At 32.9% G+C, this 26439-nt stretch overlaps 1 protein-coding gene across 2 annotated transcripts in view; it reads left to right on the forward strand.

Moving 5' to 3' along the window:
- Positions 1–26439, forward strand: part of LOC129951419 (uncharacterized) — a 118323-nt gene that overhangs the window by 32164 nt on the left and 59720 nt on the right. For both annotated transcript variants that reach the window (XM_056063548.1, XM_056063549.1), the window contains exon 3: positions 11698–11855. In XM_056063548.1, the coding sequence (XP_055919523.1) occupies positions 11698–11855 (158 nt within the window). The remainder of the gene's footprint in view (positions 1–11697; positions 11856–26439) is intronic.

The raw sequence follows: 26439 nt of genomic DNA on the forward strand, positions 1-26439 counted from the left end.
TCAATAAAAAAAAAATAAAAAATGTTTACAAGTAGGTAAACTTAAAAAAAAACACGTTGACCTTTGTCAGACTTGTAATCTGTATAAATAATAATATGTTTAATTAATTCCCAGAAATCTTTTGTCTAACAACTTAACATATATCTTTTTGAATATAATTCACTCAAAGTAACATATTTATGCTAATTTATATACATCGAGGTTCGCTGATCAGCTCTTTTGTCTATCAATGTTTTCATTCATCTCGTTTTGTTAATTTTACTCAAAAATACTCATTTTCTTGTTAGTTGATTGTTAAATAATATTTCCAAATATATACTTTTTTTTTCTTAATTCACTTTAGCTCATTGACTTTTTTTCTGAATACATAAATCCTTTCTCTTGATGATAAAAAAAGAAAAACAAAATAAAACAAAACGGAATACAAAATAAAAATCTCATAAACCACTCGCTCTAATAAATCTGATCTGATCAAGATCTGAAAACGAACTAATTGCTTAAGGTCATTTCCAAAATTAGCTTTTACCCTTTCGTAATCAAGTTCCCATTGTTAAATTCCTCCAGTCAGAGCTATTTGGACACAGAAATATAATTTTAAATTGAATTTGAAAAAAAAGAACAGCTCGAACTCTTGTACATAATGTTTTTTTGATTATGCTCCAATTTTTATGTATGTCTTGTTTTTGATTAATTCCTTTCTTTTCTTCTTAAACTTTTCTCATATTCATGCTGATTGATATCATTCCCGATAGCAGGTATTAACTTCACAGTCAGATCTTTCATTCTTTTTAGCATCTTATAAGTAGTTTGATTTATCGAAATGTTAACATCAACTCGTACACCGCACGGCATGCAGATTATGAGGGAAACAAAATGGTAAATGGTCGTGGTCTATTTCAAATGGCTCACACGCCGGAAAGGTATAACTGACCACTGCCATACTTTCGTAACGTTGTAATACGAACGTAGCATAACGCTATGTATGTATACTCAACTCACTGTTCGTACATAATCAGTTAACTGGGTTAAAAGCAGTGGAATTCAGTCTTGTCTTGGCCAGTTGGTTGATGGCCTACCCCGAAAGACAAACGTCACCTCGCGTACACACTGCAGTGTTTTCAAGACGCAAAACTTTTAAACGGGAGTCGAGCCCAAATGGCAGGCGACATGGTGTGGTAGTGAGTCCCTTGCGTAATCGTGTGTCTTTAAGTATGCGATACACAGATGCTTATGCTATATAAAAACAACTACATACATGCAATTATAATATTATATGTAGTTATTTATATTTGTATATAATATAAATGCATATTTATATTAAGCATGTGCCTAGCGTTGCGACTCTTTTGGCACTCTGTGGCGTTGCCATTTTGTGGCTTGTGGCTATGTGTTTACCATCTTTGAAGTTTTATAGCAATCGTCCGCGATGAATCAATTAAAAACATTATTTATCTTTTGGGTCTTCATTGCTTGAGGGGTCAAACGTTTTGTTGCATGGTAATAAAGTTTATCATTCAGGTTTTTGTTAAATTTCAGGTATACAATACACATACATAACTCGTACATATATATTTATGTGAGTATTTCAGGAAAGCTCAAATTTTAATCGATAAATTCGAGTTTACTATGAATTTGAGATTGGATATTCGAAAATAAAAAGTAGTAGTGGCCACGCTCATCTGATCTGATTTGATAAAATTTTGAGTTTCGTTCCATCAAAGCTTCCAAATAAGTACTTTGAAAGATTTAACGATTCGGGTAAACCTAGTTGTTAAAGTCGTTTTTCATAAGCTTTTCTTGAAACTTGTCTCAATTTTGTTTGCATGATGATAAAATTTTGGAATCTAAATGGTCGTCTCAAGATTTGATTTTGGCCGTGCATTAAAGATCTTGTTGATCTCTGAAGAAAACATCCCTTATTTTTTAGGAAATTTCAGGACTTTTGCAGCATACAAAGAAGCCTAGTAGAAAAAATGGTTTTAAGAAGGCTAATTGTATTTTTGTGCCTTTTCTATTGGAATCTATGGTTTGCCTTCAAACTGATTCTTAATTTACTCATAACTACGTCACACAATTCACGTTTTATAACATTGTGACTTAATTTGCCGTAATTTTGCAATTAAATCATTAATGAATCATATTCCCTGATAAGCCAAACTTGTTTTTAAAATGACCACAAATTTTTGTTGTGCTTGCGCTAAATAATTCATTACCAACATTGAAATCCATTCTGTTGTTAATTTATTTATTTTAAAAACTTAACACTTAAAATATTGACATTTGAATAATTGTCAACACCTCTCCTTCTTTTCTTTAAGGAGATAAGTAAATATTGTTTACATTACTACCAACCCAGAAAATTATAAAAGAATTGCCATTTTTTTAATCATCAAACAAAAGCGCACGTTTTTGATAATTTAACCTAAATGTTTTCTTGCACTTTGACAAACATCATAAAAGTGCTAATTGCATGCAGATTCGGCATAAACTTCTTAAAAACAACTTTAAAATTCTTTAACAAATGAAATTCTTCAATATTTGTACACTTGTTGTTGATTTTCTCCAAAATGACATATGAAAACATTAAAACAAACAATAAAGTTCATGGACATTGCACTTCTTCAGTTCGTATTGAAATCAACCTACTTTGGCATGCAATTTTACTTAGTCATCATCATTTTTCATGGTCAACAAAATCCCTCTGGTCAAAAAGAAAAAGATTTTACATCTTTATCTTTTGCCTCAAGATTTTAAATCTTTCAAGGTCTGTTAAAATGATCGTGATTATCTTATTCTACATTTTAAGCCACCGACTGCAAGAAGATGATTACAGTTGGATTTTTAAAATAAAACAAAACAAAAAAAAAAAAACATTTAATTATATGATAGTTTTGAGCCAAAAAAAGTTCATTTTAAAAAGAAATTCAAAGAAGTCATCATTTTTCTAGTAAAGGTTTTGGTGAAATATGAATACTGGACAAATCAGAATAAAGACTCTGGTCATCTATATAAAGCCTGTAATCAATCAAAGTTCTGCTTAAGTTTAAATGCAACACAAAACTTAAGTGAAAATAAAACAAAGACACTAATTTTGGTTTGTTTGTTTACAAACTAAAACATCGTTTGCTCTAATAATTCTATGAAACTCCAAAACATGTTGGCGCCCAATACAAAATCCATATTTTTATAGTTAAACTTAATTTATTTTCGCACGCATTCAAATCATAACAAAAAAAAACTTTAGAAACAAAGTGTTTTCTATATTTGTCAATTTCCCGCTTACAATAATTAAAACTACTTTAATCACTGTCAATTAATCTACGAATGAAAAACAAATCACTACACTACAGCAAATTTTATTTTTATCGTTCTACCAAATCTACCCTCGATTGAATCTTTTAAAATGTCACTAAAGGCAACAACAACCACACCACCATGCTGTTTCCGTTGCATATAATATTGTTATTGAAGTCTGCAGTTCCCATAACGCATACTAAAACATGTTCTGAGTTATAGCGTGTATTTTAGTATAGAATTATGTCATAACTTAACTATTACGACATCCACGTGCACCTCTATTGACGGCACATTGATGGTACGTTTATTCCTTTTTGTTGTGATCGTAGTAGATGAGAAATTCCAGATTTTATTGCGCCTTCTGAAGATGCTATTAACATCGATTAAGATGCAGAAGATACGAGAGTGTTGTCTGCTGGTCATGCGATCAATATATGGAGTGAGAGAAGAGAATCGACTCACGCTCAAACATTAAGATGACTTCACGATAAAGATAAGTAACAGTGTTGCCAAGTTTTTTTTTACAAAGCCAATGCTATCAATTTTTAGGTTTTTAATTTAAGAACGAACAAAGTCAGTTTGAAATGATTTTAAAATACAAATTTATATTTATTTCAATTCTGTTTCCAATTTTAAAACTTTTAAATAAGATTTCGAGGTATTCTTTGTTAATCTGTATCAATTTGACGTTAATCACTTTGAAATCTGTAACTTGCTTTTATGCTTTTAATATGTGCGACCCTAACGACTGTCAAAAATTTAACCTACATTTAACAAAAAATACTTATGGAAGAAGAAACTGTTTTAGCTTAAAATCAATTTCTTAAGCTCTATTCACATGAATGATCAAATCCTTATCATAGTTCTAATTGTCACGAGTTGAAAGACAATATTTTAAGTTACCATTAGAAACCTTTTTACCAACTCATCCTACATATTCTTTGGAATCGGAAATGCATATTTTTGAATTATATGCTGATCTTAAGCACCCTCTTCTATCAAGAGCGCCTGGCAGCGGTAGAGGTCATAAGGGACATAAGGGACATCATTTATTTTGATCTAAGACTTTAATAGCATTTTCGATTCCTTTGTTTTTAATCTTTTTGACTTATTTTTTCCACAAAGTGTAATATTTAAAAGTGATAGAACCTACATAGATTAAGGTTCTTTTACAAATTGATATTATCTTAGCGCTTCCTACTATCACTTTAAAAGTCTCCTTTTTAAATAGCAACTTTAAGAGCGAGTTTGTTCAGAGTGAATTACCTATGTCAACAAACTTACGTCCCAAAAAAGAAAACAATACTTATTTAAAGGATTAAGATGTCCTAAATTCTAATCTTGCCCTTTAATTCCTCTATCACAGTAGGTTTTTAAAATATGATCCTATAAAAATGCATAGAACAACCAAAAATAGGGCTTTTAACCCTAAGTTAAAACTCAAAATATCTCTTAACAATAGACTGAGTGATAATTTTTTAAAGTAAGCATCTTTTCTCTTTAAGTTACAATTTAAAAGTACCCGTGGAATGATTGATAGTGCATTGGACTTTTATGCCAGAGGTCTTGGGTGCGATGCCTGCCACGACATCTAAAGTTTTTTTCACGGGTACTGTCTCTTGCGAGGAATTGAAAAATCCCTGAAGAGTAATTCTGGTCATGAAAAGAGCCTTAGAAGTTCGGATTCAGCATACAACTATAGGTCTTCTCTATCCCTGAAGACATTACTCACACACAGGAATGTTTGATAGTCACTAGGCCCTAGTTCTCAATGGACTGATGCACCACCTTATTTTAAACTTCCCGTAGGAAGCTATTGTAATGGGTCCGATTTGTCAAATTGAAAATTTTGACATTTCTTTACGTTTCAAGGTTCCTAGAGTCGAAATGAAAGATTTTTAGAAAGATGTCTGTGAGTGCGTTTTTTTCGTCGTCCATATCTCAAGTACCAGAAGAGGTATCGACTTCAAAAAAATGTTGTTATAAAGATAATAAAACAGAAAGATGCAGAAAGGGCTCTCAACTAAATTGCGAGGGTGGTTATTTTAGTATAGCAGTTTAAATTAACCGTAAACAGTAATGTAACGTTATACCGAACAATAATATTTTTTGAAAAAAAATCCAATTAACGGTTTTTTTTAAAAATCAAAAAAAATTAAAACTAAAATTTGTCACCTCGAAAATTTTACGAATTCGACGTGATTTTATCTCCAAAACAATTTTGAGCAACGATGAACAAGGTTTTCAACATATGATAAATTTTTTAAATAATTTGAGATGCATGGCTTATAACTAATTTCAATTCAGAAAAATCGAATTGACAAGCTTTTACTTTTTTAAATTTACAAAAGTTGTTAAAAATTGATTTTCGACTTAAATATCTATTCAAAAATTGGACATTCATGGCCTCAATTTAATTTTAATTTATAAGAAATTTTTTTTAACATTTTGAACAAAAATTGAGAAAAATCAAATTGACAGTTTTTTTACAAAAAAATAAAAACCTAAACAAGAAAATTAATAAAAAATGATAAAAATAAATTTTCGAATCAAACATTTTTTCAAAACTTTGATTTATTGGTTTTAAACTACTTTTATCTTTTAAGACCTATTGTTGTCAATATTCGGTAAAATTTTGAGAAAAACTTAATTCACAGTTTGTTACAAAAAATAAAAACCTAACAAACAAAAACGATTCTAAAACTTCGTAAAAATTTACTGTCGATTCAAAAAGCTTTTCAAAACTAAAAAATATCGTCTTCAAACTTTTTTTATTTCACAGAAAATACTGCTTTCAATATTCATTGTTTTTTTTTTATAAAAATCCAACAGTCCGTTTTTCCATAAAAAAATAGTACTAGAATTTTTTAAAAATTGATGTTCGGTTCTTAATATCTCTCAAATTAATTTCATCCAATTTGCAAAAATTTAAGAAATGTTGCATAAATTGGTAAAAATTTGTTTTCGACTAAAAATAAATTTAACAAAACTAGATTTTCAAACTAAACAATTTTTGAATACGAAAAATATTGTTGCTTATTTTAAAGAACACATTATTAAGAATAACTCAACTGACAACTTTTTTAACCCAACACGAAAACCTACAAATTTTTAATAAAGACAAAATGACAGACAGGATGGGAAGTTATCAGTTTGGGTAGTATACCAGCCTTTTATTTTTTGATACCATTTGAAGCATTTTAGTATTTTACTTAGTTTCTGGAAATTCTCATTAGTTATAAATCTTTCATTGAATCAATGTGAAGTTCCGAAATAAACTTGAATTTGATACTTTAAAAGTTCTAGAAAATACTTTTTGGACTTAATTTTTAGTTCTGATTTCTGATTTTTAACTCTACTTTTAACTATCTGCTCAAATTTTTAAAATACTTTTCTATTTTTTAATATATTTCAAAAACTTGATTTAATAAAATTGTTAAGACAACATATTCATTACAAAAACAAAACTAACTTTCAAACCATTTTGTTTTTTTCTTTTGAAAACCATTTTATCAAAAATTGTATAGCTTTTCCTTTACATTTTTGTAAGACAGGTGAGATTTAACAACATTTGAAGTTTTTCGAATATTATATGAAATAATGTAAATATTTAAAATGAATACCTATTGAAGAAATGGATTACAGGTTTTTAAAACTATCACGGATTTTATTGAAAAAAACTACTTCCTAAACTTTGAATCCTTATAGGGTATCCTTTTCGAATTTTAAAAAGTGATATCTCAAAAACCTGATGTGATGTATTCATTTTGAAGTCGCATTTGAATTAAGGCCACCAAAAAAACAAATTGGAAAAGTGAAGTTTTGATGCCAGTAAGCGAATCTTGTGGATCAGTGTGATCTTTGATTTAAAAATCAAATAATCGAAAAGGCTTGTTTACCAATTTTTTATTTACCAAACTGTGTTAATCAATAGTTTTTATGTTTATTACGGCCTTTTAACGAGAGTCTATGGACACCAAAATACTGGTTTCAACCTGACAAAAAGGTTTTTTGAGCAATATTTGATAATTAATAATTTTATGAATTTCGTGAATCGAATAAACTGGGCCTAAATGGCGAAACAAAAACTAAAACCATAAGATGGCAACAATCAATCTAAAAAAGCATCGCTTAAATTCTCTTTCAATTAAATTTCATCACCACTTTTCTTATTCTTAGTAAGATTAAGCTTAAGAAAATAAATGGTGTGATCAAGAATGATATTCGTCACGTTTCACGTTCTTCAGCTTGTTACTCGTATATCTCATCGAATTAATACGTTTTGAAGAAATGCAAATTTTCTGTATTATTATTTTTATAGTCCCGTTATTTATAATTTTATTCCACATGTGATGGGGTGAGACAATAATCGAACATCTTGGATTATTCTAACAGTAACCAGTATCAGTTACGGAATTTGTCTTTGGTGATGATGTTAGATTTGGTTTATTTGCCAAAAAACAAACAAAAATAATTGTATTCAATATCATATTCATAGACATAAATAACAATTTTGTGTTTTTCTTTTCTTTTGGCTAAAAGTTGTTCCTTGAGATGATATTGTTGTTAACATTTCACAGCCATGTTCTTCGTCGTACTTATAGTATTCCTGGTGGAAAGAATAAAATTCCACAAAAAAAGTTCAATAGAAGATTATAGGAGCTGGGTTGGAAAGTCTTCGTCTTTTTCGTCGTCTTAACGTAGCTTAGGTTATACAAAGATATATGTATATAGGTACATTGGGTATTTTTATAATCGTTTGTTTTTAGTGTTGGAGCGTTACTTGTTTAGCTATGTAAATTATTATTATTTTTTTTTTCTGTCTGAACTTTGGTATTTTTTGTGTTGACTTAAGTTTGCAGAGTTTATATATGTACGTAGGGAGCTCTATAGGATTTACCTGCGATTCTACTAATAACCTAATTGCAAAATCGTAAGCACACCATAACAATGTTTTTTTCGCTTTCAAGTGCGCTCGACTATGATGATGATGAGGATGATGGTAGCTTGCTGCTTAACTAAGTTGGTGTCTTCTTCATTGTTAACTTAAGCGGGGCTGCTTATTTGTTTGAGCAACTTTTCACAAGTTTTTTTTTTTTGTATTTTTATTTTAAGTCTGATGTGCATCCATCTTATTGTAATTTTTATTTCTGTTTTGTAAAAGGTTAACAAGTTTGCAAAGATGTACATGGTTAGAAGATAGTTTTTGAGTATATAGAAACTAGGAATTAACATGGCAGTGATATTTAGATACTATAGGTATTGCAGAGGTGCGATGGCTCAACAATGTTGCTGCTGTTTTTGGTGGTAAAATAAGTTTTGTTTACTGTAATGACATTTGAATAGGTATAACGTTTGAATTCGAATTATAATTAGAAACAACAACATTTTATTAATTGAAAATAAAAATTTTCACATATGTATGTATATATGAATGATGATTGAAAATATTGACTTAATTACTTTTATAACTTTTAAGTTTTATTTAAAAAATTAAAGAAGTGAACATTTTTCAATAAGAACAGACGGGAGAGAAGGAAAAGCTGTTTTTCGATGTTTAAATGATTGTTTTCCGCGGAAAAAAATATACCAATTAAGTTAAAATTTTACATATCGATTAGTAGTCAAAATAACCTCAAATCAAACTCATGGAAGGTAATTTATTTCAAAATTATACCAAAAACAGTTTACACTGAGATATTGCTTAGCATATGCTTTTGAAGTATACAACTTGGAGTGTCTATTCTGAAGTAAGCGTGTTTACTTAAAAACCCTCAAATACACACCTAAATAACAATTTTTTCAGCTCTGTGTAAGCTTTATCATCTGTCCTACTTCTCAGGTCTCGTTCCAAGTGGATGGTAAATCGCATTTGTCCAGCTTATTCCCAAAAAGGCGGATCTAAGTCACCCTCTTATTACCGACCGATTGCACTTACTTCCCTTCTTTCCAAGATCATGGATACGCTGATTAATTATCAGCTCAAGAGATATCTCAAAGATCGAAAGCTTCTTCATGGCCGATAATACGGCTTTCGTACCAATAGATCCACTAGCGACCCCATGGTTCATCTCACCGAACAATGGAGCAAATCTTTATATCGCTTTTGAGAAAGTAGGATTATTACAATTGATATTTCTAAAGCATTTGATAGGGTTTGGCATCAGGCTCTCTTATCGAAAATGCGTGCTTCCGGTTTTCATGAATCCCTGCTTCATTGGATTAGTAATTACCTTTTGAATCGTTCAATACAAGTTGTATCGGATGAATTCAAATCTGAAACAAAAAAAATGCTAGTGTGCCCCAGGGCTCTCTTCTATATCCAAAACTCTTTCTCATTTTTATTAATGATCTCTTGTAGGCAACTTCTAATCCAATTCATTTCTTCGCTGTCGATAGTACTCTTAGCTTTTCAGATTCGCATCCCTCTCCTAAGGATGTGGAACTCCAACGACAAAATATGATAAGCTCATTGAATTCCGACCTTAAGAGCATTGTACAATGGGGAATCTGTTTTTTTTTTTCCTCGCATTTTAATATCCAACATTTAAAATAAAATGGCATCTGTATCTCTTCTTAAATCCTTTCCTATTTAACTAGAGTTCTCACAATCCCTCAAGTCTTGGAAATCATGAACAAAATACATTGATTAAATTTTAAAGATATATTTTTCCTAGGTATCAATAAATTATAACTCCTCATTGCAAATTTATTTTCTAACAACTCCATTTCTCAATTTTTGATCAACTCACGAAAATTTTACTATGGCAGACTTTTAATTCTCGAACTTAACAAATCAAAGTAGAAATCCTATTTCACAAACTATATCTGTAATCACTTTTAATTGAACTATCAGGTAAAGTGCATTCGTATTATATCGAGTAAGTTACTAACATTATATCATCAGATTTCAAAAAACTCTCAAATTATGGATATAGACATTCTCATTCGTGACTTATGCAAAATTGAATATTACCAAATTAATACTAACCACCTGTCTTCATCAATCCTCTAAGACATTCTATCAACTCTTATGTTCATAATATCATGCTCAAATCAGTCGGAAAAAAATGCGGAAATATGTTTTGTACAACATTCTCCATTTACAAGAAGTGTATATATTTACATATGTACAATAAGGCATGTGCCATACTTAAGTATATAACTATTTGTTGTTAAGTTTTAAACTGGTATCCTACCTTCTGATAAACAGGCAAAGAAAAAGAGTATTTAAAACTTGTAAAATGTATAATGCTCAACAGAAATATATGTTGTGAAATACAACTTTAAAACAAAACAAATTTATTTAAAACAAAGCAAGCCAAAAACAATCTGTGCAATATGAGCACAAAAGAAAGATACTTCAAATAGCATATAAAAACAATAACAACAACCAAGTCTATATCTATGCCTTTTAAACTTGGTAATAAACATACCTATGCATATAGATAGCTTACTATCAAATTGAGAACGTCTCACAAAACCGTATCTGCTCTGCACAAGATTTGTGTGTTTAGATTCAAAGTATGTGTATCTAAGGTAGAGAGGCTCCCCACAGAAAGCCCGTCAATCCACCCAGTTTGCAGCAAGTACAAGGCAAAAGCTATACACCACACTTTTGCTGCTGCAGCATTTCAGCAGAAGCAAAAGTAACACTGCATCCACGTTTATGAATTCTCTGAAGCATGGTTAGGTGCGCAAGAAAATGCACCAGCCATGACGCAAGCCTGTAACAATACAATAACAAAACAATCTTATAGAGCCTACGGCAAACCAACAAACTGCATAAGACCAGACCAGACCAGCCAGCAAGCCCAAGCAGCAAAACTGCAACAGTCAGTACGACGAGTAACTAGTAAAAGTGATATCGTGTGCAAGGCCGTTTGTTGTTATAATTTTATGGTGTTAGTGCGGCATGGCACGGTGGTGCAGTCAGCACCTGACCAGCAAAAGATATTGTATCTTAAGTTCGGAGGGAACGAGGGAGTAGAACATCATTCAAATAACCGTTCCAATTGGAGTATCTCATTCGGTAGATCTCTTTGTAGCCCCCCCAGCCAAGCTTGCCTTGCTACGAATACAAACTATGGAAGCATACACTTCTATAAAGCTTCGATTACAATGTTCTCAAACTAGGACATAGAGGTAGAGAGAGAGACATTTAGAAAGAACCATGTGTTCTCATTTTGGGCTTAATTTTTTTGCAGGGAAATATAGTTTTTTTTTCATATTCATATGGAAATTCATGAAAATGTAATCAGAACCTTAAAATAAAAAAATTCATGGCTATAGACCGACCGACGCGACGCACGTTTATGTTAGACAAATCTTATTGCAGAGATCTCTTCTGATAAATCTAGGACAATATCAGATTGTAATTTGTATCTTTTTTGATTGCAGGAACACATACAAGAGGTTCTAGATAAATGGACCCAAATCGACGATGAAATTTGGGCTAAAGTCATTGTCTTTGAACGAAATCGTCGCGTAGCCAAGGCATATGCACGCGCCCCAGTTTTAACAATTAACGGTTCAGACGATGGATTTGATGGAATGCGGTAAGTTATTTTTATATGTATTTTTATTGGTATGTATTTACTCAGAGTGGTTTTAATGTATGTAAATCCTTGGGGGCAGTTGAAATACTTGTCCCATTTACAAGTTATCTATTTGAGATTCTTAAAGAATTTACATTACTTTTAAACAAGTTCTTAGTATAGATACTTTGCTTTGGCAAGACAACGACGATAAAGTATGTAGACTGGTATAATACTTACCTGATTAGAATAAAATTAAATGCAAGTTATTTTTCCCCATTGAAAGTCGTATACCAGTTAACGTAAATCAAAAAAAAAACGCAAGAGAGAGCCATATTGTCTATTACCTGAGGCATTTCACATTGACATAAATCAACTTCAAACGTGCAAAGCAGAAAAAATGGAAATATTTAAAGTATACAAAATAGAAATGTCAATATTTTGTTTGCTATTATTAGCGATTGTTGTAAGTTTTCTGAACTGTCATAAGTCTTAAAAGATTTGAAGTTAGAGATAAGTTGAAGGATCTATCTGAAATCAGAGGACTTCAGGACCTATCAATGTTTTTACTTGATTGTATGTAAATGAGCAATATGAAGGGGAATCATTTTTTTTTAATAATTTGCAAAATATAATTTATTTTTATATAGAAAAGAAGATAAACGACCTGTGCATAAAGTAAAAAGTAAATTAAATGGCCAACCAGAATGCATGGACTTGATCTTCTGTTGAAGTTTTAAAAAATTAAAGAAATGCCAGAAATTAATTAATCAGGTGCTTAATGAAATAAATATTCTATACACAAATAAGTTACAAGGAATCAAAAGCACTTTGTTACAGCACAAAAAATGTTTGTTTGATCACGATTTTTAATTTATATAAATTTAATTTTAGTGGGGACTTTACCACCATTTATTTCGCTTAATTCCAACTAAAAGTTTAATTTAGAAAAGTAACTTTAATATAAGGATGTGGATTAAAAGGAGTTTAAGGTTATTAGTTCTTTTGTTAAAATCGAAGCATACTGATCAGAGGTTCATAAAGGCCACAGGGGAGAGTTTTTCAGGTTGCGGGTGTTAGTGTTAAAACAAATCGAAGAAAGAGGAGCTCTCAACTGAGCCAGAGAGAAGCCGATGGTTGAAGAGATTGTTAGCAATTTCTCGACGTTCCTGCAATGTAAGATTTAACTAAGGCGATTGTAAGTAAAAAGTAAAAATCGCAAAGCACCAGGAACTGCCGGCAATCCTATTGATTTTTTCAAATATGCCAATGATGATTTATTAGAAATTGTTACCAAAGAACTAAATCGAATGTTTCAAACTGGAGACGTCCCTATGAGCTTCCTTATAAAAAGAGACCCTAATCAGGCTGATAATTATAGAGGCATTTTATTTTTAAAGTCAGCGCTAAAAATATTAATAGGGGTTATGGCAAATTGTTTTAAGAGTGGGACCTCACAAAACAGATGGTTAAGCGAATTCCAGGCAAGATTCCGTGAGAACTATTCGACCATAGATCAAATCTTCATTCTGAATACGACAGCGCAGACATTTATTAGAGAAAAAAGAAAGCTCTATGCGTTTTTTGTTGAACTTAAAGCTGCATTTGATACGGTGGACAGAAGCGAACTTTTTTATAAATTGTACAATATATGTTTATCAAGAAAATTTGGCAACTTGATTAAAAAATTGTGTGAACAAACGATTTCTGCTGTTTGGGACGGTAGTCAAGTTTTTTTGAAAAGGTTACAGGTGTGAAACAATGATAATGTTTATAGACGACATTTTCCATTATTTATTTGGCGGTGTAAGAATTGGGGGAATCCTTATTAAAGGTTTGGTATATGCAGATGATTGGGTGCTGAAAAAATATTGTGATGAATGGAGGCTGAATGTAAACATAAATAAATCCAAAACGATGGTGTTTAGAAAAGGAGGTGGGTTCTAAGATAGGAATGAGAAGTGGTTTTTTGATGGACAGGAATTAGAAACAGTAAAGTCATATAAATACTTGGAAATAAATATCTGCTGCAGTATGAACATGGAACAACACTTTCAAGAAAAGCTATCATGATCTAAATCAGCTATAAGTGCCGCATGGAAAAACTGTCTGGAAGATAAACATATATCGATGAGAATCGAATACCAATTATTCCAGGCAGTTTCCCAATCAATAATGCTATATGGAGCTCAAGTGAGGGGATACAAATCATACGATATAGTAGAAAAACTGTTCCGATTTTTCTTAAAGCGAATTTTCAAGCTTCCACAATCCCCACCAAATCATATGCTATTTGTTGAAACAGGAATCTCACCACTATTCATAGAAGCATTGCGACTTTATTTCAACTTCATTTAAACTTTATTTCGAAAACTATGGTACTGGACGGAGAAAGGTTGATCAAACGAATAGCAAGTTACGTGATAGAGAAGGGAATATTGTTTTATGAACATTGGATAGCACTCGCAGAGTTATCTGGTCAGACTTTTAGGGATTACTATGGATAATATCCATCAATGGAAGTTCCATAACTTAATTAAAGCGGTGGATGAAAAAATGCGAGGGGAAAGCATTGAAAAAGCACTAACTTCAACCCATCGTAAAATATATGCCAGCTTAAACCATAATCTTTGCGAAGGCCAAAGGAGAAATTATGGACCTTAACTTTAACCCCACAGAGAAATTTTGCAAATTTTCTACACTATTTGTAATATGCGTGAAAGGGATAACATTTATCACCTCCTGGAAAGATGTCTTGTCTTAAAAGAGTTCAGGATTCATTTTTTTGGGAAACTAGAACATCGAAATGTAGAAGAGCTATAATTGAAGCAAATTTTTAACATACCTCTTACAATACTTTATTATGTACATTTTGTTAAACTCTGGCAGACGGCTTTTATAGTCATGTCTTAAAATTAAAGAATAATACTTTTTTGTAAACTTAAATTTGGAAAATAAACAATAAATCTATCTATCTATCTATATTAATTGCGGCGATCAAGATAAGGGGGTGAGATCAAAGGATTTTCCTAACGAAGGTATTAAAATGCAAAGGGAAGAACTTTTCGTTGGTTGCTTTCTATTCTTGATATGTGTACTTTTTGATATGGAGATTAAACCAGTGATGCATATTTAAGTAGAGGTTGGACAAACGTCATGTAAAGCGTTTGGGTCACGTAAGGCTTCAACCATCTTTTAACAAAGCTTAATACAGAGTTGGCCTTATGAATGGTTCAAAAATTTAAGGAGGAGAGTTTGAAGACTAAGATTATGATGAATTTAGTCAAAAGCTTTGGGTAAGTCAAAGAAGACTATATAGACTTCATTCTCGTTTTCGAAGGCTTTTACAATGGATGAAACGAATTCTACAACACATGTGAATATAGACCTATTTTAAAGAAGCCGTTAAGGATCTGCAACAGAAGTTGAGGAGTTCATATCGAATTATTTCAAACATTTTCAATCAATGATTAATCTAAAATTGTAAATTGGTTGTTACTAATCAAAAAGTATATTTTTTTTTAATTTCCAATATTTGAATATCTTTCCCTTAAAATATTTAAATTACAAGCGATGAAAAGTTAACCAAAATCAATGAAATTTAAGAAAATATTTAAAAAAAAATACAAAAATGTGGTAGCGTTAATAACGTTTAACAATGACATTTTTGTTCCTATACAAATTTTGACCTAATTAACAACCCGTTTTTAAAGCTTTTCTTAATTTTGAAACCATACAAATATTAATGTATCCCTAGGGCGAATCAACTCAAAAACTTAAGTCAAGGAACACACAGAAAAACAAACTAGGTTGCGTTATCCGGTTTTTGAGGATCAAACTGTTAATTTGACAAACGTACATACCTCCTATTTTTTATTATTTTAAAATAAAAAGCCTTGCAATATTTAAGTTCTAAATTGAAGTCAACTACGGAAAAAGATCTTAATGCCTCGTGGACTTTTAAAAGTTTTATAAGTCATTTAAAAGTCAATATGATATTTTAGCCAATTTTGTAAGGTCAGTTAAGACTTCTTAAATTAATTTTTTTTAAGTTCACAGTACTCAATATTATATAAACACATTTTGTAGTTAAAAAAGAATGCTTTGACACTTAAAACGGACTAAAATTGAATGTTGACTTTTACATGATTGAAAAAACCTTTACAAATTGGTTTTATATCAATAAACTTTTTAATTTACTTCAGATAAAAAATATCTCATATCTCATCTCTTATTCAAAAAATTAAACCCATTTTGTAGCTCAAAGAATTTAGAAATAAGTTTTAGTTTTTAGTTTTTAAATTTCTAAAAGACAGTTTCCATAACCTTGGTTTACTTTATTTTGACATAAGATTTGAATATTTAATTTTAAATGTCACTTTGTACATTCTTACTTTAGAATGTTAAAATCTGTACGAATTCAAAAACCAACTCTGACCGATCCGAGCATTTGAACTTGTTTAAACGATCGATCAGTTAAAAATAGTTAAGGGTTTTTTTATATAGGTTTATACTCATACTGTATGTATGTATGTTTATGCTTTTAGACATTTTTATTTGTTAAAAATGCAAATTTTTTTCTGTTTTCAAAAGATTATCTCACCTTACATTTTATGCACGTGCTTGTCAGAACTGTCAGCATCAATTGACACCAAACCAAAGCCCACGATTAAATATTACGTCAGAAAGTCCATTTTTTTATTTTGATTGTCAACTTCACCTTAATGCCCAAATGTCCGAAATTTTGCGTAGGTCGTGTACACACGCTTCTGTGTGCTGTTTACCCAGCATAACCGCAGCGCTGTCCACGCCGGACTGCCAACTGACAGAATCCCTAAAACAACAATGAAAAGAGCTTTTTGAGCCAAGTTAACTTCTTTTTTACTTATTCTTCTTCTATTTTGTTAGTCCTCAAAATCAAACAAAATATCTTAACATAAACAACACAAAACTAACAAAATAAAAAAATCGTAATCATAAAAACTCCCACAATTTGTTGCTGAACTTTTGGTATATGAAGAACCACGCTTAGACATACACATACCCACTCAAACTTAATGCTCTTGCTTTTTTTTTAATGTTGTGACATCCGCGTGTCTTGTTAATTTAATTTTAATTTTATTGGATTGAATAATTTTTGTGAATACAAATAATACAAAAATAAACAAATCAGAACTGGTGTCTGAAAAGCCGGATCTAAAATATTATAAGGTGACACATGAAGTGTTCAAGTTTTGAATTTTTAGTTGACAACGTTTATAGAAATAATTAAGTGGTGTTATATTTTGGGAATGGACAATTGTCATAAACTTATTATTAAAAAAAAAACTCACAGATTTAAATTAAATTAAGAACAATCAAAATAATAATAACTTGTAGAGGTTAGTCGTGAGTTCTATTCATGAGGAAGTAAATTTGTTTTGGTTTGATACAATTAGTATTGTAACATAGTTGGCTCTAGGCCTTGAGATTTATTCTATTTATAGTAGTAGAAGTTAGAACTAATCGGATGCCATCACGCAAAAGACCTAGAATTTTACAATGTACCTTAAATAAATTAAATTAACGTTAAATTTTAAACAAGATAAATAACGACTTGTTGTTGAACTCTAGAGCCAAACATTAATTTCGTTGAAGTGTAAATACCATAAAAATTTCACATTGCTTTAATTTTGTTTGGCAGGAATTTTGTATTCGTTTTTAGAAAAAGGTTAACTTTCGTGTTAGTCATTATTTAGACAGACATCATCAATATACTAGAACTTCTTGAAAAGTCCTCTTAATTTGGATTGGAATCAAACATTTTGGAGGCTTATCAGTTAAATCCAAATTATCTGAAAACTATAGTTATATTTTTAAGTTGTGGGTGCACATTATAGATCACTTCAATTCTTCATTTTGACAACATTGGAGTGTAGCACATAATAGTCAATGAATTGCAAATAAAGTAGTTGGGGTGGCAGAGTTTGTATTGTTGTGTTGTCTTTGGAAAATCTTTGGTCTTAGAATAAAATGCCGTAATCTTAAAAAATATTTTGTTTGCATTTTCGTTTATGACTTTTAAAAATGTATAACAATTTCCAAAAAATACAATGAAATAATAAGGACCGATGTACTTCCAGTTGTTTCTCAGTCCTGAAAGTCTTCTGAAATTTTTTTGTGCTATCCATTTTTTTTTGTAAAGCTGGTAGCTTCTTTTCAGTTCTCTTTACAACCTTTAATAAATAACCTCATACTGAATTTTCTGTAGTACCAGTGGCATCATGGTTTGTGCGTTGGACTGACATGAAAGAGGTCTTGGGTTCGATCCCTGCTTTTGTCATCTAAAGTTTTTTTCGCAGGTACTGCCTCTTGCGAGGAATTTACAAGTTCTATAAGAGTGCATGAAAAGTGCTTTCTCAAATAAGTCGTTCGGATTCCGCTTATAAACTGTAAGTCCCCTCCATCCTTGCAATTACTCGCACACAGGAATGTTTGTGAGTTGTAAATCACTAGGCCCTAGTTCTTAACGGACTATTCCGCCACCCAATTTATATATTTATAAAAGGAAAGCACTACTTATTAAATAAAACACATATCTTGACCTATTCCATAGATTTCTTACATTCTGTTTTTCAGACATTGAATTACTTTTGTGACATACTGTACACAAATCAGCTGTAAAATATACGTATTATCATTAATAAAATAAAATTTGCAATGTTTGAAATACTATTAGTTCAGCTCAACCAACTGCCTTCACATAACAAAAATTAATACGTATACGCCAGAGTGAACCATTTAACATAATTCTATTTAAAGTGACGGAATTTTAAAAATTCTTCGACTTTTTTTTTAGAAAAAGTTGAAGTTAGGCCGCATTCTGTTTTTAAAGTAAATCGAACTAAACTAATATATATAATTTTGATCTATTAACATTAAATTTTTTAAAAAGCTGTCGAACTTTCACAAAAGTGGATGGATCATAAAATAAAATACAAACATTGTGTTCCAACCATCAAGAAGATCAATTCAAGAATTTAAATCAAATTTGCACAACAGAAATGAAATTACACTTCAATCTTTAACAAGTACTAAGTAAGAGCTATTTATCTAAATTTTCATATTTTCAAATGACCATCCCAAGTGCACCTATTTCAAAAAATAACAATTATTACTTAAATAAACTATCATAGAGACATGTGCCTCCTGTTGAGAAAAATCACTTTCATAAACTCAAGAAATCAAACTGAAGTCATCAAAATAAAAATACGAAAACAACAAAATAGAAAAACAGGGCACAACATCACAAAATACGAAAAAAAACATACCCTAGAAAATACCATTTCCATAATTTCAATGCGTAGAGCGTAACATGAAAATGTTCCATAAAATCAATGAATTCCTAAAGCCCAATAAATAAATACGAAACATTGCAACTTCCTGTAACACACGCGCGCAACAACATCAGCGACAAAAGCCAATAAACTATCTCTCTTCCGACTCAATAAAGGTAAACTCGTACGCTACCTAGATACTAGGTCTTATGGGTGTTGACTGTCGAGTGTGGAGTGGATGCCAAATATACTCCATCGTCAGCTCCTTTTTGCTACTATACGAACTATTGCACAAAATCCATATCCATATTTATTCACCCGATCAGCATCCAAAACTGATTACTACACAGATTCGCCTACACGTGATGCGGCTTGAGTCTTTTCTATATGCGCGCAAAATCACACGAGCTGAATCTACGCAAATCCTGGTGAGCGCAAACACGATTAACATAAAAATAGATCAGATCCTTATCTGTTCCATATGTGTGTAGGAACACAGTCGATGCTGGAGACGGAGAGTAGTAGTTGCGGATGGTGAACACGAAGTCAGGCCTAAGTGGCTATAAATATAGTAACGCACGCGCCTCAAGGCGAAAGCATCATCTTCCAAATCAGCACACCAAGTACGAGTAGCTATCTAGCTCTATTGCTGTTTCTACTGCTGCTGCTCGGGACATTCAGCCAATAAAACATATTCAATATGGTACATTGCTGGAGCGCAACATGAACATGGTCCTATTTCCAAAGGTGGCTGTTAATCTACCACCCATTAACTATGGCTGCAACATCTAATGGCCTATGGCCTAAAGACACTGTAGTAGTGGCGCGGTACGGCTGTGGCGAGTGGACCACTATGTTGACCAAACAACGACAACGAGGACGACGACGACAAAGACGGTGGCGTAAACACCCCACGCCACACATAGTAACTATGCCAATTGCGCGCAGGTATCTATTCTATTTAGGGATTAATCAAAGCAACAGATAAAGTACATGCAATCCGCGTATAGTCGCGAAGAGTTCAGTTCAGTTCAGTTCCTTTCTTCCTTCCTTCCGATTTGGATTTGGAGTCTCGGACATAAAAGATGCCAATTAATATTGTGTGTGACTGTCCCCAAAAATGTCACGAGTTTCTTCTGTTGTCGTCGCGTCGCGTCGTCGTCATCGTTGTTGTTGTCCCCAAAGCCTGTTCACAGCCCCAGAACATACAAGATGCTTGGCTGAAAGAGACGGGTTCTCTATCGCGTTGTAAAATCAAATGTGAGGCTCGTTATTTCTTTGCATGTTAGCCTCGGCTCGAAGTTGTGTGCGCTGTTTAGTTTTGTCTATGTTTTTATTTTACCATAGTCAAGCGATATGGAATCGCATAGTTCTGCATTTGAAGTTGGATGTGCGGCCTATACGAATACGAACCTTACCTGGGTTAGAGTTTCAACATTCTTATTCTTAAATAAAGATGAGTTCCACGAACATATTTATGTGAACTTAGGTGAGACTCCGCTTTGATTCTCAAGGCATGCAGAGCAAAGCACAAATTTTGTTCATTTTTGTTGTCTTCTTCAATCAGCAAAATGTCATTTAACTGAAACTTCATAAGAAAAGTAAGAAGATGAAAGTCGTTTGAGTTGAGTTCCTATATATTAAATGCCATAGCTCCTTCGCGTCCGTGTCGCCATCATCGTCGTCATCTTCGTCATGATGTGCAACACAACGATGGATTCTAACAGGTGGAAGCCGAAGCAGCAGTAACTTTGAAAGTGGTATAGACCTTGTCTCAAATCCATCTTAAAACTCTAAAAACAACAACGAAAAAGGGGAGACAGACAAAAAAGAAGAAAGATAAGAAACCCATGGAAGAGGAATCCATCGAGATACATATATCAGTACATACCATCATGAAAAGGAAAAGTTAATTGAAAGCAAAAGGGTTTATTAAGGTATTTTTTTTTTTTTTTTTTTTTTTTTTTTTTTATATCCGATGGAAATCTTCAAAAGACACTCGGTAAGAATCGGTACCGAGTAGTGTGGGACTCTTACCGCACTAAAACCACCGGTGAATCAGGACCAATCTATGAAAGATCGACAAATGATTTTTATTTCTTAATTTTTAAAATCGCATTGGGGGAAGTTTAAGGTTATAACACTTTCCCGTAGCTTTTAGCCCATCAGCTCATGAGGCTTGGTTCTTCTTAATCTCCGAACATTGTCTCGTACATTTAATACGGTCTCCATTTCAGAGTTAGTATGACTTTGCAGCCGCTTATTGTGTGATACAGCGTGTTTCTTAACCACTTCTGTAACCATTTCAATTTGAAGGTCACGATGTAGATCGCTATTTCTTATATACCAAGGGGCATTTATTATTCCACGAAGGACCTTGCTTTGGAATTTTTGGATGGGTTCAGCATTTGTTTTCTTTGTACAGCCCCATAGTTGGATGCCATATGTCCAAACGGGTTTCAATACTTGCTTATATAACATTAGTTTGTTCTGGATAGATAGGTCAGAGTTCTTTCCTATTAACCAGTACATTTTTCTGTACTTCAAGTTTAGTTCTTCTCTTTTCTTTTTGATGTGTTCTTTCCATTTAAGCTTTGCATCCAAATTCATTCCAAGGTATTTGGCGGTATTGGAGTAAGGTACTTCTGTACTGTTTATAAAAATTGGAACATTGTTTATGTTTTTGTTTGTAAAGTTTATATGCGTCGATTTTGTTTCGTTTAATTTGATACGCCATTTGTGCGTCCAATCACTAACTTTATCGACTGCATTTTGCAATTTTTGTGTAGCCTTCGTAACGGATTTATCTGGCACCAATATTGCAGTATCATCAGCAAAGGTGGCCATGATAGCGTTGATGTCCACTGGAATATCCCTTGTATATAACAGATACAGGGTTGGTCCTAGGACACTTCCTTGTGGTACACCGGCTTCAATTTTCTTAAGTTCCGAGTAATTTTGGTCGTACCGTACTCTAAAGAGTCGGTTCGTAATATAGGATTTCAGTATTTCGTAGTACTGCCTGGGGAAGTCCCTATGCAGTTTGTACTCAAGTCCCAAGTGCCAAACCTTGTCAAAAGCTTGAGCAACATCTAAGAATACAGACGAGCATACTTGTTTTTCTTCAAGTGCCTTTTCCACAACATCCGTAATTCGATGCACTTGGTCTATCGTGGAATGTTTATTTCTAAATCCAAACTGATGGCTCGGAATTAGTCTTCTTTCTTCAATTATTTTGTTAAGCCTTTTAAGTAGCAGTTTTTCAAAAACTTTTGCCATGATTGGTATAAGCGATATTGGTCTGTAAGATGTAACTTCTGTTGGTGGCTTACCTTGTTTAGGTATAACAATGACTTCCGCAATTTTCCAATGATGTGGCACATATCTTAGTTTAAGGCATGCGTTTATTATAAATTGGAGTTTCTTGAAGGCTATAAGAGGCATTTCTTTCAGAACCTGAGCAGTTATAAGATCGTACCCTGGTGATTTTTTGTTTGACAGCTTATGTTGACACATGCTTCTTACTTCTTTGAGCGTGACAAAAGGTATTTCACATTCGTCGTTTCTGTCAACAAACTGTAAGGGATCTGTAGCTGTGCTTGCTGGGAATGGCTTGAAAACATTCGCGAGATGTTCAGCAAAGAGATCAGCCTTTTGTTTCGGGTTTCCGATCCATTTACCATCTTGAGATTTTATCGGCGGGTTTTGTGTCTGAGGTCTTTTTAGACGCTTAGTTGCTTTCCATAAGGAGTATTCTGTAGAAGCATCCGTCGTCAGACTTTTCAGGAATCTACTTAGTGAATCATTTTTAAACTCACAGATTCTTTTTTTTAATTCGTTGTTAAGACGGTTAAAAACTACCTTATCATCTGGGAATCTCGTGGATTGCCATTTTCTTCTAGCTCTTCTTTTTTCCAATATCAACTCCTTTATTTCGATAGGATATTTTATTTCTTTTTCTCTCGCATTCGAAATAGTTGGAGTACTTTCTACTGCAGCCTGCTGCACATCAGCAATAAATTGTTCTACTTCATGATCAATTTGTTCAATTGTTTGCATAGGGGATCTTAGGTTTATAAAATTTTCAAGTTTGTCTCTGAATTCGTTCCAGTTTGTTCTGTTATTCACGAGCTTGGGATTACTTTTTTCTATTATTTCTGTTTCGCTCAGTGATAAAATTACTGGAGTATGATCTGATGATAAATCATAATTACCTTCGACACTTATATGATTTCGTTTAATACCTTTAACTACGAAAAAGTCTATAAGGTCTGGTATTTTGTTAGTATCAGATGGCCAATATGTTGGCGAACCAGAAGAATAAAATTCGCAGTTGTATTTTCGGCCTGCTTGGTATAGCCGTTTACCTTTTGTTGTTATGAGCCTAGATCCCCATTGGGTGTGTTTAGCATTGAAGTCGCCACCAACAAGGAAGTTATGTCCTAACAAATGTAGGAGTTCTGCATAGTCTTCTTCAGTTGGAGAGCGCCTCGGAGGGCAGTATATAGCTGCTATTTTGAATTCTTTCTTTTTTATACCAATACTAATTGTTGTTACTTGCATGTTTTCTTTAGTAAACTTTGGTTCTTCAAAGTGTGTTAAGCACTTTTTTATAAGTATTGCTGATCCTCCCCTAGCTTTGTCAGCTGGGTGCGGAGCGTGATAACATGTATAGTTTGGTAATTTATTATCAAGATTTTGTTCAATAGCGAGGTGGGTTTCGGACACCAAACAAATGTCTATATGCTCTATGTCTAAAAAGATGTTTAGTTCTGATACATGCTGTAAGAGACCGTTTGCATTCCATGTTGCGATTTTGAGTGTTCTGTCCATCATTGTTTTTTAAGAGCGACTTCTTCGCTTAGCTGTTTTATGTTTAAATCTTGTTGGTCAATCCTTTTCAGGATGAGTTCCAGCATTTCTTTTATAGAAGTTTCCTCATTCTTCCGCACATTTTTTACAATCTGGGAATAGGATTTATTTTCATCACTTTTGCTTAGTGCAATTGCTTTTCCCGGTTGATTTTTAGTAATGTTATCGACCGTTACTTTTTTGCTTTCAACTACTGGTTTTGTGTTGGTTGAGTTTCTAAACTTGTTCCCAGTTTTGTTTTTTCTTTTTGTGTCTTGGAACTTTTTTGCTACTGGACATCCTCTGTAACTTGCAGGATGATTGCCTTGACAATTAACACATTTCGCTTTCTGTTCTCTGCCCATGGGACAGTTTTTGGTTGCATGTCTGCCTTCACATTTAACACAAGCGAACTCGCGATTGCAGTATTTTTGTGTATGCCCAAAGGCTTGACAGCGCTTACATTGTGGAACACTTTTCGACTTTCGCAATGGTTCAATTTTGACAACTATGCCCATAATTGATTTAATACTGTAAATCTTATCGAGACTTTCTTTATTTTCAAACGTGAGCATAAATAAAGGTAGAGATCTCTTTTTTGTCGTTGATACCCCAGTGGAGTCTTTTACTATCTCATTTTTAATAAGGTTATTGGCATCGAGAGCTTGAAAGCCTTTTTGTATAAGGTCTTCGACAATTTCTTTGGCAACACATGAAGAGTGAAGGCCTCTTGCTACTACTTTTATCGATCTTGTAGCTTTATTTTCGTACGAGTGCCACTGAATTTTCTTTTTGTTCAATTCTTCAGTGACAGATCTATACGCATCGGCGTCTTCAACAATGACTTTCCAATTGTCTTTATTGTATGATGTATATTTACATGCCTTATTCGTGCATTTTTCTACTATGCTCTTTAGCTCGCCAAACATTGCCAATCCGGAGATCATAATTGGGGGTGGGGCAGTTTGCCTGGTACCTTTAACGTGAGACTTATTTTGGGGTAAATCTCTTATTTCTTTATTGGATGCTCTCATTTTTGTAGCAGTATCTGATTTTGAACCTGTTTGCTGACATTTTATAACAGCCTCTGGGCTACTCTCTGCTTTTCGTTTCTTTGACTTACGTTTATTTCGGTTTCCTTCAGTTTCAAGGAGGAGCTCTTCCTCATCAGTATGAAACTCATTAGCAGTTTTTTGTGGGCTTTTCACTACTGGTGACTTTTGACTTGATATATTGTCTTTCACGGACTTTTTATCGAGCAAGCTGACTTTTCTTCGAGTCTCTTCACTTGTTGCTGAAGACTTTCAACAAGGGCTTCAAGTTGTTTTCTGGCTAAGATTTCTATTTGCCATTTATCGAAATAATTTTCGGATTCAACTTGGTGGATCTCGTTGTTTTTTGTGAAACACTGCTGATCTTTTGTTTCGATCTTTTCATGGATGGTTCCTTTTTCGTTAATGACTTCTATGTCATTTGATTTTTGCGTTGGGGGTTTCGATGGAGTAACCCTTGGTGATATTTTTGGTGGAGTTCTTAGTGTTTTTGAACTCCGTCTATTTCCTAGAAGCAATAATTGGTCCTCCCCAGAATCCATAGGACCGATCTCCGAAGAGAGTGGATTTACCAGTTTATCTGGATTGCCACCTGGGGTATTATATCTATTTGTTTTACTCATTGCCATATTTGTTTTTATTTTTGTAACTTTTGTTTAGTTCCATAAATAGCTCAGTTACCTCTTCTATTTAGGTTTCTTGCAGAACTGGTTCTTCAGAGCGATTATCTTATCTTTTGCTCCTAATTCCTGAGAAGGTAGCTCAGGTGTCTCAGCTCTTGGATTCAATAGATCCAACGCTCGTCGTTAGTTCACCTTACGGTTATCCAGCGGGCACCACTTGGAGGTGACGATGCGATTTTGCTCCGCCTATTAAGGTATAGCATTAACTTGGTGAGACAATGGAAACACGCGGTGCTGGTCACTTCTTATTTATTGCTTATGGGAGGTTTCTCTCTTTTTTAAACGCATAAGCCTTGACCTAAATTCCATTTTGTTATTTTTTTTTTTAAAAAGGTTTTATTTTGGGAACAGGAAACACATCTTCAGAAGAACAAGACATGCGAGAGACATGTTGTGAAATTCTTCTTTTTTCTTTTGCTGTTTGCGTCTGCCCTTTTTGTGTCCAATTTTTATTCACACACTGGACATAACATGCAGAGAGTTGCATAAGAGGAAACTTCGGATACTGTTTCCAAGGAATGACAAATGATATAAATATTTTTGCCAAAACCTTTAGTAAAGAGTGTCTCAGAAGAGAACTTAATATGAGCTGAGGTCCACAATATTTTATAAGATTTCTTACAAGATATGACAGAATGGCCGAACTTTCCGGCTTCAAGTAAATATTGCTTGTTCTTGACCTTTCTACTTAAATACAAGCAAA

This window comes from Eupeodes corollae, chromosome 3, assembly GCF_945859685.1.
Source record: "Eupeodes corollae chromosome 3, idEupCoro1.1, whole genome shotgun sequence".
In the NCBI taxonomy this organism is placed as follows: domain Eukaryota; kingdom Metazoa; phylum Arthropoda; class Insecta; order Diptera; family Syrphidae; genus Eupeodes; species Eupeodes corollae.